Genomic DNA, 13,232 nt, shown 5'->3' on the forward strand with positions numbered 1-13,232 from the left:
TTTATAGAGTCATAGCATTATAGAATTTACAGCGCAGAAGGAGGCCTTTCGGCCCATCGAGTCTGCACCGGCTCCTGGAAAGAGCACCCTACCCAAGGTCACACCTCCACCCTATCCCCATAACCCAGTAACCCCACCGAACACTAAGGGCAATTTTGGACACTAAGGGCAATTTATCATGGCCAATCCACCTAACCTGCACATCTTTGGACTGTGGGAGGAAACCGGAGCACCCGGAGGAAACCCACGCACACACGGGGAGGATGTGCAGACTCCGCACAGACAGTGACCCAAGCCGGAATCGAACCTGGGACCATGGAGCTGTGAAGCAATTGTGCTATCCACAATGCTACCGTGCTGTCCCTAAACTTAACCCGAGCTTCTGTGCCTCAAGAGAAATTTTAATTTCTGTGTCAGCATTTTATCAGAGTAACTCAAATAATAAGCTTCAGTTCTACCCTTCATTTGATTCTTTAGATATACTGACCGAAAAGCGACACCTTCATCATCTTTTAAGATACCATAATCTACACAGATCGTGCGACGGAGATCTGACACTAAAGGGACTTTTGTTGGACCAAGTCCTCCTTGCTTTCTTGGGGTGTTGATCCTATGAAACACAACAAAATTAGCTTTAACTTGAATTCAATACTAAAATTGAACCGAACAAGCACATAGCATATATGTACAATAAAGTGAAGTTAATTTGGTAAATTGAAAAAATACAATAAAATAAGCCTGTCTGATAATTTTATCATCCACTTCACTGCATTTGCTTTGGTTGTTTAAATGATGTTACATTAGCTCAGGTAACATAAGAAGTCCTCTACGGTCAACATTTTGAGGGTCTGCTACTGATATGGGGCCTTAGTAGTGCACTGAAATGTTGCCTAGATTAGGGTTATCAACCTTTAGGCAATAATATCATAAAACATAGGATTAGAAGTAGGTCATTCAGCCCATTGAGTCTCTTCCACCATTCAATGAGATTATGCCTTATCTGATATAATCCTTAAATCTACTTTCCCACTTTATCCCCATAACCCTTGATTGATTCCCTTACTAATTAAAAATCTGTCCATCTTAGCCTTGAACATGCTGAACAATCCAGCCCCTATAGCTCTCTGCGGTAAAGAATTCCGCAGATTCGCTACCCTCTAAGAGAAGAAATTCCTCCTCACCTCTGGTCTTAAGTAGGCAACCCCTTACTCTGAGATTATGCCCTCTGGTTCTAGACTCTCCCACAAGAGGAAACATCCTCTCAGCATCTACTCTGTCAAGCCCCCTGAGTATCCTTTATGTCTCAATAAAGTCACCTATTATTCTTCTAAACTCCAATGCATACAGGCCCAACCTACTTCATCTCTTCTCATAAGAATATCCCTCCATACCCGGGATTAATCTAGTGAACCTTCCATGGGCTGCATCCAATACTAGTATATTTTTCCTTAGATAAGGGAACCAAAACTTCACAATATTCCAGGTGTGGTCTAACTAGTACCTTGTGTAGCTTTAGCAGGACATTCTATTTTTATATTCCATTCCCTTTGAAAGAAAGGCCAACATTCCATTTGCCTTCCTAATTATATGAACTTGCATGCTAGCTTTTTGTGATTTATGCAAATCCCCAAATCCTTCTGGAGTCTTTCTCCATTTAAATAACATTCAGCTCTCTTATTCTTCCTAGCAAAGTGCATAACTTTGCACTTTTCTACATTATATTCCATCTGCCAAATTTTTCGCACTCATCTAACCTGATCCCTCTGTTAACTCTTTTGTGTCATCCTCATTATTTGCCTCCCCATCTATTTTTGTGTCATCCACAAATTTGGCAATTGTACATTCACTTCCCTTGTCTACGTCATTAATATATATTGTAAATAATTATGGCCCCAGCACGGGTTCCTATGGCACTCCACTAGTTTAACGGTTGCCATCCTGAAAATGTCTAATTCTTCTATCAATTAGCCAATCCTCCAGCCAAGCTCATGAGGTAAAGGTAAAATGAAGTTGCCATTGTCCCAGATCACCATGCTTTCTTCTTCTTTAAGGGGGGAGAGTAGACTGTGTGATTTGACCTGAGGATCACCACACCTCAGGTAAGGGGCAAGGTTGAGAAGATGGGACCTTCATGAATAACATGCTTCTATACTACCCGCAACACTATGGGCTCTTATCTTACTAAGTAACCTTTTGTGTGGTACCTTATCGAAAACTTTTTGGGAAATCCAAGGAGATTAAATCTACTGGTTCCTTTCATCTATCCTGCTCATTACCACATCAAAGAACTCTAATAAATCTGTTCGGCATGGTTTTCCCTTCATGAAGCCATGCTGACACTGTTGGATTATATTATGCATTTCTAAAATGCTCTGCTACGACATCCTTTATTATTTTCCCAATGGCAGAGGTTGTGCTAACTGACCTATAGTTACTTGTTATTTGCCTCCCTCCTTTTTTAAATAAAGGCAGTTTTCCAATCCTCTGAGACTTTTCCAGAATTTAAGGATTTTTGGAAGATTACTACTTGTGCATCCACAATCTCTGTAGCTACCTCCTTTTTAATATCCATGGATGCAACCCATCAGGTCCAAAGGACTCGTTAGTCTTTAGCCCCACTAGTTTCCATCGCACTTTTTCCCTAATAATAATAGCGATTATTATTGTATTTATTTCCTCACCATCCCGCCCCTTGATTATTTACTTGTGAAATGTTATTAAGTATCTTTTGCGATGCAGGCTGACACAAAGTATTTATTTAACTCGTCTATCTTTCCTAGTTCTCCAATATTATTTCCCCAGTCTCATTCTCTGAAGGGTCTATGTTCACTTTGGCCTCTCTCTTCCTCTTTATGTTTAATGAAGATCTTACTGTCCATTTTTATATTACTTGTTAGTTTATCTTCTCTCTCTTCATTTTTTTTGGTCATCTTTTGTTGTTTTAAAAAATTTTCCAATCCACTTTCAGTTTAATACTATCCTTCACTTCCTTGCTTAACCATGGTTGCTTTATCCTCGGATATATCTATGTTGTGAGTCATGAATTATTCTCAGAAAAGTCTGCCATTGCTGATCAACTTTCTTTCCTGCTAAACTCCTTTTCCAGTTCACTCCAGCCAAATCTGCCCTCATTTCTTTCTAATTACTCATATTTAAGTGTGACTCAAGTTCTCACTCTCAAATTGAATGCTAAATTTACCATGTTCTGTTTATGATGTCTTGTTATAAAAACTCCATGAACTCCTACAACATAATATAAATATTATTTCTGCATAAGTGTATAATTAAATAAATATATTTATATCTGTTTTACTTATTTGACATGAAACATGTTGCTGAGTGGTTCCTGTCACGTGGTTAAAAACCAGCAGTAAATTCATGCACAAGATCGCACAACAGATAGTAATCAGATAGATTCTAATGCATAATGTATATCTAAACTCCAGACACACTTCAAAATATAAAATGACATATTTTATATTTCCATGGTTATCCAGATCTTGCGTGAGTATACCCCAGGGGCTCAGCAATGAGCTGACCAGAAACTGAACTGAACTAGCCGTATGAATACAGAGTATTAAAAGCAAAATTGTGCAGTCGCTGGAAATCTGAAATTAAAATAGAAAATGCTGGAAAATTCAGATCTGACAACATTATCGAAAGAGAAACAGAGATAATATTTCCAACCCATATGGCTCTTCGTTAGAGCTAAAAAGGAGAAATGTGATGAATGTTACAATGTTTAAGAGAGGTAGAGCAAAACATGTCAGTGATAAGTGGGAGCTAAGAGAGATTTGAAAAAAATATTAAGGGCACAAGACAAAGAGTGTTAATGGTAGTGTTAAAGGTACTGATAGTGGTATAAAGGTAAGATAACAAAATGTATTCATAGCAGAACAAGGGTCGGCCTGCTGTGAAAACAAAACTTAGAACAAGTGACATATGGCCCTCTGGGAAGGAGGGATCATTGGGACAAAAAAATTGGATGAAAAAAGGCAGTCAAGAGAGGGTTCATGGCTTGACATTATTTAACTCAATGTTAGAAACATAGAAAATACGAGTTGGAGTAGGTCATTTGGTCCTTTGAGTCTGCTCCTCCATTCAATATGATCATGGCTGATCCTCTAACTCAACGCTACACTTCCACTCTCCCCATTCCTCTTGATTCCTTTAGAGTCTAGAAATCTATTTCCTTCTTAAATAAATTCAGTAATTTAGCCTCCACAGCATTCTGTGGTAGAGAACTCCACAGGTTCACTACCCTGAGTCAAGATGTTTTTTCATCTCAGTCCTAAATAGCCTACGCCATATTCTAAGACTGCGACCTCTTGTTCTAAACCCCACCTCCGTCAGAAACAACGTTCTCGCATCCAGTCTGTCCAGCCGCGTCATATTTTTATACATTTCAATGGGCAATGAGGAAACGTCCTCCACTCCTTTCATTCCCTACCATACACACCCATAAAGAAAGAACACCCAAATTGCAAATCACCCCCTTAAAAAAAAACTACAAATGAGGGGGGGGGGGGGGGGGAGGGTCAGCCGGTGATTACCCCCTTACAAACTTAGAACTCCCCAAAGGAAAAATTCCCTTTCCCCACCCCCACCCTCCGGCAACACACAACAGCCATATCATCCAACCTTTGCAGATATAGCTCCTCCATCTCACACCAACTCTCAGTTCTCCCCCAGTTTATGGTCCCCAACAAAGTCATTGGCCTGTTCTGGCATTTAAAAAAAAAACTCGCAGCTTTCAAATGTGACCCTTCAGTACAGTACCCCCCCCCCCCCCCCCGTCCCCCCGGGGTCTCAGCTTCTGCCTTGAAGATCTGTGGGCCCTGTCCACCTGAGGCCTTGTACAGCACCATCTCCTCCACCAACCCAGCCAGCATCCTCGATACATATTTCGAGGCACTCGTTCTTTACACCCCCTCTGACAGACCAACAATTCGCAGCTGGCCATGCCTGTTCCTCTCATCCACCCCCCGGTCTGCTGCTGATTAATTTTCTGCAAAGAAGTCGACGAACGATTGCCACCTCCGGGTGAACCCTAACAGTGAACCTCACAAGGCGAACTTAATTTTCTCCATACAGAGAAAGCTAGCCATATCCGATAGCCAGGTCTCCGACTTCGGGGGCGTTGAGTCCCTTCATGCCAATAGTATCCGTCTCCGGGCTACCAGGGAAAAAAGGCCAAAACATCTGCCTCTTTCTCCTGCTGGATTCCTGGGTCTTCCGACACCCCAAAAATCGCCACCTCTGGACTCAGCGCCACCCTTGTTTTTAAAACCTCGGACATGACGTCCGCAGACCCCTGCCAAAATCCCCTAAGCTTTGGACATGTCCAAAACATGTGGACATGGTTCGCTCCCGTGCATTTTGTGCACCTGTCCTCCACCCCAAAGAATCTGCTCACCCGGCCCACTGTCATGTGAGCCCGGTGCACAACCTTAAATTGAGCTTTCCACTGCATATAATTACTCAATCAGGTTCCAACGTCTGCTTTTTAGTGCACTAGATACCTTTATTCACATACACAAATATTTTCTTTGCCAATATTGCTGAAAACAAGATGAACATATAAATAAAACCATCTAGATGGCTGGTAATTTCCCAAATATCCTCTTTCTGGCCATTACCATTCTAAATAAATAGCTAATGAAACTTGGAAACAGGAAAGAAAAGAATATAAATATTTAATAATACTTAGTACGTCATAGGTTATTTTGAAAGTTGTAATTTAAGCACTGGATACATAGGTCAAAAACAATTACATACCAAGCCAAATGAGCAAAATGGGAGTCTGTAGAAGCAGCAATTACTTCACAATTAATCTTGTTGAAATCGTCTACACGATCACTAAAAGCGATAATCTCAGTTGGACACACGTAGGAAAAATCAAGTGGGTAGAAAAAGAAGACTACATATTTTCCTGTTGAGAAAATAAACAGTTTAATTCAAAAACAGTGCCGTGCAATCAGAAGTTATAAGTTATTGTTCAGCATGTTAGGTTTGTGTAAAAGTAATGGCTGGAACCCATGTTGAAAAATGTCAGTTAACTTACTAGTTACAACTATCCAATGGGTAGTCAGAAAAGTACAGCACTAATAGTCCCCTTACAGTGCGTGAATTGTCCAGTCTTTTTGGCATTCATAGATTTCATAGAATTTACAGTGCAGAAGGAGGCCATTCGGCCCATCCAGTCTGCACCAGCCCTTTGTAAAAAAATAGATGTGATCGCTTATCGTGCGGTATCGTGATTGACACTCAGGAGGTTGACAAGCTGCAGCCGCAAATACACAGTTCACTCCCCACATACACCATCCCAGCCAACAAGATTGCAACGAGAGTAGCTCCACGATTCACCGACATTGAGCTGGAGACCCTCCTGGATGCCGTGGAGGAGAAGAGGGTGGCCCTGTACCCCGGCCCGGGGAGGAGGCTACCATCTGCCACCGTTAGTCGTGCTTGGGTGGCAGAGACGGTGAGCGCCACCAGCAACACCGTCTGGACCAGCCAGCAGTGCCGGTAGAAACTGCACAACCTCTTCAGGGCAGCAAGGATAAGTAGGCAACACTGTGCTGCCAGCACCAACCCCCGTCCTGCACACCTGTAACCCAACCTCCGCCCCCTACCAGGAGGATGGACGAACCCCCACCATGCACGACATGCCAGCACCCATATCCGCTGCCATGGCCGGGTGTCCTGGCCACTGAGGCCACCAGCTGCCCATAACCTGGGCTACATGCGTCGGACTGTCTAACACTGTCGTCTTCTGTTTCTCCACCCCCCACACAACCGTCGGGAGCGTGAGAAGACAGGAGGGGGACAGACAGGCCTGCGGCCTTCACTGTGGCCGAGCAGAGGGCCCTGGACGTGGACGGCGGCACGGAAGAAAGGGAGGTTGCCGACGTGGAGCTCGGCCGCAGCCGAGGAAGTGAGACCAAACTTAGTTGCAGTTCCCATTGACACATGTGTCAACCAAAACCACCCTCACCCCTACATTACCCTCACCGTACACCACCCACACTCCTACCCGAACTCCACCATGTTCACACACCACCCACACCCCGACCCTCAAATCACCCTCACCCTACACCATCCCCATCCCAATTCTTGCCCCCATCACCCTCCCAGCCCGCGGCCTAATCATATGCCTTGCCTTATGTTGTACAGGACCTGCTGGAGATGGGGCAGGTCTATCTGGCGGCCACCTGCCCCCAGCCAGTGTCACAGCCGGAGCCCTCTCATGAACTGAGCAGTAACACTGAACAGCTCGGACACCAGTCCTCCGCCTGAGACTCAGGAGCTCAGGTCGGAGGATGACAGTGATTTTCCGTCACAGCAGTTTTCAACACCCTCCACTATCCCAGAGACACTCACCTCGGTTAGGCAATGTTAGTGAAGAGGGTCCTGCGACACTCTCTGGTGCTCACCACACAGCTGAGCCAGTACAGCAGATGAAGGTAGGAACTCCCGAAGGTGCAGTTGGAGGAGTCCAACCGTGTGCAGCAGTAGGAGGTGGTGTCGACAATGTGTGCCACCCAGACCAACATCGCACAGGTGGCGTCCGCGGTGGAGGCATTGGCGGCGACAGTTTTGGCTACAAATCAGTATGTCCAAGGCCTGGGCATTCTGTGCAGGCGCTGGTCGAGCCCAGGACAGGGTTACCCACTCACAGATAACCACATTCCAGAGCCAGCTGGACAGCGCAGCATCGCTCCTGAGCTTGATCCAGTCACAGCAGGCCATGGCTGGGAACGTTGGTGGCATTGACCAGTCGCTGGCCGACATGGCGCAGACACAGAGGGAGGTGGCCAGTCCCAAAGGCAGATGGCACAGTCACTGGCTAATGTGACACAAATCCAGAAGGTGGTGGCACAGTCAATGGGTGATGTGGCGCAATCCCAGACGGAGGTGATCCACTCCCCATGCTCCATGGTCGCAAGCATGGTTGAGATCAGAGTGGGCATCCAGGACTGGCAGTGCCAGGAAGTGGGGAGCATTAGGGGATAGTTCCGCTCGCACCGCCGTCTGATGAAGTAGCCTGGAGGCCATCGGACACCCGAGGGAGGAGGAGGTAACGGGGCACATGCTGGTGACTCCCGCAGGCGAAGTGCCGGAACACCGTAGCACCTCGGGCACCCCTCCCCTGTCCCTGGTGCATCTGGTGGGCAGCAGTCAGAACAGGGCAACACACGCCACCCGAACAGAAGCCGGGCCCATCCAGGTGCAGTCAATCCAGAAGACATCCGCCAATGGGGAGCCAGGTCACAGGGCAGGAATCACAGCAGGCCGCCTCCACTCCTGCTGTACCATCTGGGGAACCACATTAGGGCCCGTAAGACCAGAAAGTTAGACACCAGTTAAGTTGGCACGGGTGCAGGGCAGTTTAGTTATAGGGTCCAAAGCTCAAATCTGTGAATATTTGTTCACATTAAACACCTGCTACCACTGTTACAACCTGCCTCAGTGCCCTGTGCAATGGGTGCAAGGGGTGGTATGTTCGCGCCGGGGGTAAGGGGGAGGAATAGGTGGGCCCTGTGGGTGGCCTGGGCGCCACACCACCCCTTCCCCCCCCTTCCTGTCCCTGGTGCATCTGGTGGGCAGCAGTCAGAACAGGGCAACACACGCCACCCGAGTCACCCGAACAGAAGCCGGGCCCATCCAGGCGCAGTTCATCCAGAAGACATCCGCCAATGGGGACCCAGGTCACAGGGCAGGAATCACAGCAGGCCGCCTCCACTCCTGCTGTACCGTCTGGCGAACTACATTAGGGCCCTTAAGACCAGAAAGTTAGACACCAGTTAAGTTGGCACGGGTGCAGGGCAGTTTAGTTATACGGTCCAGGGCTCAAATCTGTGAATATTTGTTCACATTAAACACCTGTTACCACTGTTACGACCTGCCTCAGTGCCCTGTGCGATGGGTGCAAGGGGTGGTATGTTCGCACCGGGGGGGGGGGAGAGGGAGGAATAGGTGGACCCTGTGGGTGGCCTGGGCTCCACAGCACCACTCCCCCCCCCCCCCCCCCCCCCCCGCCCAAACCGACTGCCTCCACTGTAATGTTCTTGTCGGATGGCCTGATTTATAATACAAGAACACTTGCAGCTAAAACTATAAACAATTTATTAACATTAAATGTGGGTCAACTATATACAAAACAACTGATGAATAACAGTATGATCATGAACAAGCAACATTTTCCAGTAAGTCTGAGGTTACGTGACTCTAGCATTCACTTATATACTGGTGAGGCTCCTAGTGGTCAGTCGCTGAATTACAATACAACCATGATAAATTAATACAGTATCATCAGTATATTTACATGTGATATGATTAGCCTGTGTAACAGTATTAATATTTTTTTTTAATTTTGAAAACTGGTTTAACAAATATATATATATACATATACACACAAGAACAGCAAGCATAGTATGTACAAATAGTCCAAACCTAGAAATTGAATCAATCAGGTTTTCCTCTGACTCTGGTTGATCTTCTCAAAGTTTGACGTTGCTGCTCAGAACTTGTAGATTCAATGTTCTCCATGACATTCTCATGCTCAGGAACTGCTGAACTATCTGACACTGCAGCTGACGTTGGTTCTGACGTAGATTCGTCATCCATCACGTTATTGTGAAAGTCTTCTCTGGTTTGCAAGCATGCGCTATGATTTCTTCTTAAAACCAACCCATGCGTGATGATTTCTTCTTAAAATCAAGCCTTCCTCTGTACATTGTAGGAACGAGGTGCTAATTCTTCGAGTACAATGGCTTTTCTCAACCAATTGCCTGAATCTTCTATTCTCACAATGCCATCACTACTGTGGTAAGGTTTTTAGACACATAGAACTGCTGATGTTTTGCTTCAATGATTTGCATTTCCTGCAGTACCACTGCATTCTCCTCCTTCTTTTCCAAGTATGGTAGTGTGGTACAGTAGTCCCCCTTTATAACGCGGGTGTTGGGGTCCAAGACAGCCACCCGCGTTGCAACCGAGCCGCGGATATCCACGATGGGGGTTTTAAATTTATTTTAAAATCTATGCTAGCGCTTCCCATTGAGAGTCTACGGGGGGGCGGGGGGAGAGGTCAGACACCCGTAGACTCACAATGGGAAGCGCTAGCATAGATTTTAAAATAAATTTAAAACCCCCATCGTGGATCTAATTAAAACAGTGTCAATTTCAGCGGCCGGCTCACTTTGATCCGGAGAGGGAAGCTGCTCTCTCACTGAAACAATCAGCCGGCCGCTGAAATTGACACTGCCCGCTGCTCTCTCCCTCCAATCCAACTTTTAAGTTTTAATGTTTCTGATTGGAGGGAGAGAGCAGCCGGCAGTGTCAATTTCAGCGGCCGGCTGATTGTTTCAGTGAGAGAGCAGCTTCCCTCTCCGGATCAAAGTGAGCCGGCCGCTGAAATTGACACTGCCGGCTGATTGGAGGGAGAGAGCAGAGAACACAGGAGGAGGTCATACGGGCCTCTGCAAGACCAGCATGGTCTCACATCGCCCCTCCCCTCTGTAGCTGGGGTTCAGGCTGTGGCTGCTGGGGTACAGGCCGTGGCTGCTGGGGTGCAGGCTGTGGCTGCTGGGGTACTGATTGGAGGGAGAGAGCAGCGGGCAGTGTCAATTTCAGCGGCCAGCTGATTGCTTCAGTGAGAGAGCAGCTTCCCTCTCCGGATCAAAGTGAGCCGGCCGCTGAAATTGACACAACTGACAGTTGGGGTCCATAAGCCCCCCCGCAGTATATCGCGAACCGCGGTATTGCGGAGTGCGGTATAACGGGGGACTACTGTACACAACCTTCTATTCATGAGTAACTCTGCTGGCGATCTACCATGTGACAATGGTAACCTTTGTAACGTGATTTCACAAGATATGGATCACATTGGCTGTCCATTGCTTTCTGTAATAATTGATTTACAATATGCACACATTTTTCAGTAAGATCTGTGGGATCCATGCATATATGAGCATCACCATTTTTACGTTTCAAACATACCATGGAATTTACCCCGTTGGTAGGTTCTTCTATCTTCGTGATAACTTATGGTTTCATATCTGATATGAGTGGTAGGGTAGAAATGAGATGACATGCAGATCTATACCGTCAGCAATTTTACTACTAATAGCTTGTATTGGTGCTTTAGATAATGCATCTTCTTTAAATTGTATCTCGTTGACGAATGATAGTACACTAAAATCAGTGAAGACATCACTAAATTTGCTGATAATGTTCTCAGAATCATTGGAGTGTTGATCCAATCCTTTGTGGATGCTATATACCAATGGTGAATTACAATAGAACCATGATATCACTACACCCATCACTGCCACCTCAAGGGATTCGGTGGGACTGTGTGACGGAATGGCTAGCTCGTATTCAGGAATCGCCCAGGTGGCCAGTAAAAAGTGCTACCGTGGGCAGAAGTCAGACGTTGTCAAATGATGGGGAGCATCAAGGCTCATCGCAGAGCGGGCTGTCATCATCCTCCATCTAAAATAGGAGACAGGTTTAGATAAAGGATCTGGATCGGCGCAGGCTGGGAGGGCCGAAGGGCCTGTTCCTGTGCTGTAATTTTCTTTGTTCTATCCCATGGACCAGACCCCTTGTTACTGCCTACCCAGCACCGTCACCACACAGTGCGGCATGTATGATTCACGGAGGGAGGTGCAAGGAGGGGGGGAGGGGGTGGCCGAGGGCCCCATGTTCTCCCCATCCTCACTCTCCCCCGCATCCTCCTCGTTGGGCAAGATCTGGTGTTCCACCTCCTTATGCACATCGCCCCTCTGTGGCGCGTTATTGTGGAGGACGCATCAGGCCACCAAAATGAGGGTGACACTCTCACCATCATACTGAGGGCCTCTCCAGAGCAGTTCAGGCACCTGAACAACATCTTCAGAAGGCGACACAACGGCTGAACACAGACCGTTGTAGCGGGTCTCCACGTCAGTCTGTGGCCTCCGGATATGTGTCATCAGCTACAAACGCAGTGGGTAACCCCTGTTGCCCAGGAGCCAACCCCCAAGCCGGGGGGGGGGGGCATTGCAAACATGTCAGGAATCATCGAGTGTGCCAGGATGGAGTCGTGTACACTGCCCGGTTATCATGCCCAGACATGCATGCTGCGCAGCTGATGGTCACATATCAGCTGCATGTTCACTGAATGGTACCCATTTTGGTTTGCGTACAGAGGCCTGTTAACTGCAGGTGGCCCGAAGGGGACATGCATCCGTCGATCACCCCCTGGAACCAGGGCATCCTCTCGATCGCGGCGAACCACACTGCCTCGGCATCCTGGTGGGCTCGGTCCACATTGATGTGGATGTATTGTGCCGCCTGAGCATATAGGGCATCCGTGACTGCACAGATGCACCTGTGCATCGAGGTCTGAGAGATCCCGGACAGGTCCCCACGTGGCACCTGGAACGACCCTATGGCGTGGAGGTTCAAGGCACCCATCACCTTGACAGCCACCGGGAGTGGGTGTCTTCCCCCATATCCCTGCGGTGCCAGGTGTGCCATCATCCGGCAGACATGTCGCGCCGTCTCTCTGCTCAGCTGGAGTATACGATGGCATGCCCGATCTGGCAGTTCCTTGAATGGCATGCGATGCCGGTACACACGAGGCCTCATGCGGTGCCTCCTTGGCACCTTCTCCTCCTCAGCCTGTTGGACGGCTCGCTCTCCATCCTGGGCAGCTGCCTCCTGTCACTCTGCGGCATGCCCTGTTGCTGCAGTTTCCTCCTCCTCCTCAAGCAATGTCCGACGTACAGCCGCAGGGCATCCCCAGGGCTGCGGCAACCATAAGGAAGCCCATCATTGCTGGTTGAATTCCAATATCCATTCTCTGCAGGGAGTGAAAGGCCAACATGTTAGCATGGTGCAGTATACCCCCGTGCCCCACATATCCGCCCCCACCCATCGATGGCTGGCACCAAGGGGGCCTTGGGCTCTGGCGCCCATCCGTAATGCCAGGGGTACCGTCAGCTGGCGCTGCCCTCGCCAGGGGTATGCACCGCGGCCGCCGTAGGCGCTACTGTGGGTGTTGCCCTGCGTGGGCTGCTGGCACGTGACGGCCAAGTTGCGGGAGGGCTGTGGCAAAGGTGCGGGGATGGGGTAGGGGTGGCGGACGGTGGGGCGGTGGAGGAACCCGTACAGCCAGTGTCACTCTGCAGAACCAGGGACCTAGGTGGGTGGTCAGTGGGATCCGCAGCAACGTGGATACG

The 13,232-nt window shown here is 47.8% G+C and overlaps 1 protein-coding gene across 2 annotated transcripts in view; it reads right to left on the reverse strand.

Moving 5' to 3' along the window:
• Window positions 1-13,232, reverse strand: part of LOC119964540 (peroxiredoxin-1-like) — a 132,733-nt gene that overhangs the window by 55,469 nt on the left and 64,032 nt on the right. For both annotated transcript variants that reach the window (XM_038794170.1, XM_038794171.1), the window contains exons 3-4: window positions 5,779-5,932; window positions 488-610 (exon numbers count right to left, since the gene is read on the reverse strand). In XM_038794170.1, the coding sequence (XP_038650098.1) occupies window positions 488-610; window positions 5,779-5,932 (277 nt within the window). The remainder of the gene's footprint in view (window positions 1-487; window positions 611-5,778; window positions 5,933-13,232) is intronic.

This window comes from Scyliorhinus canicula, chromosome 4 (genome assembly GCF_902713615.1).
Source record: "Scyliorhinus canicula chromosome 4, sScyCan1.1, whole genome shotgun sequence".
In the NCBI taxonomy this organism is placed as follows: domain Eukaryota; kingdom Metazoa; phylum Chordata; class Chondrichthyes; order Carcharhiniformes; family Scyliorhinidae; genus Scyliorhinus; species Scyliorhinus canicula.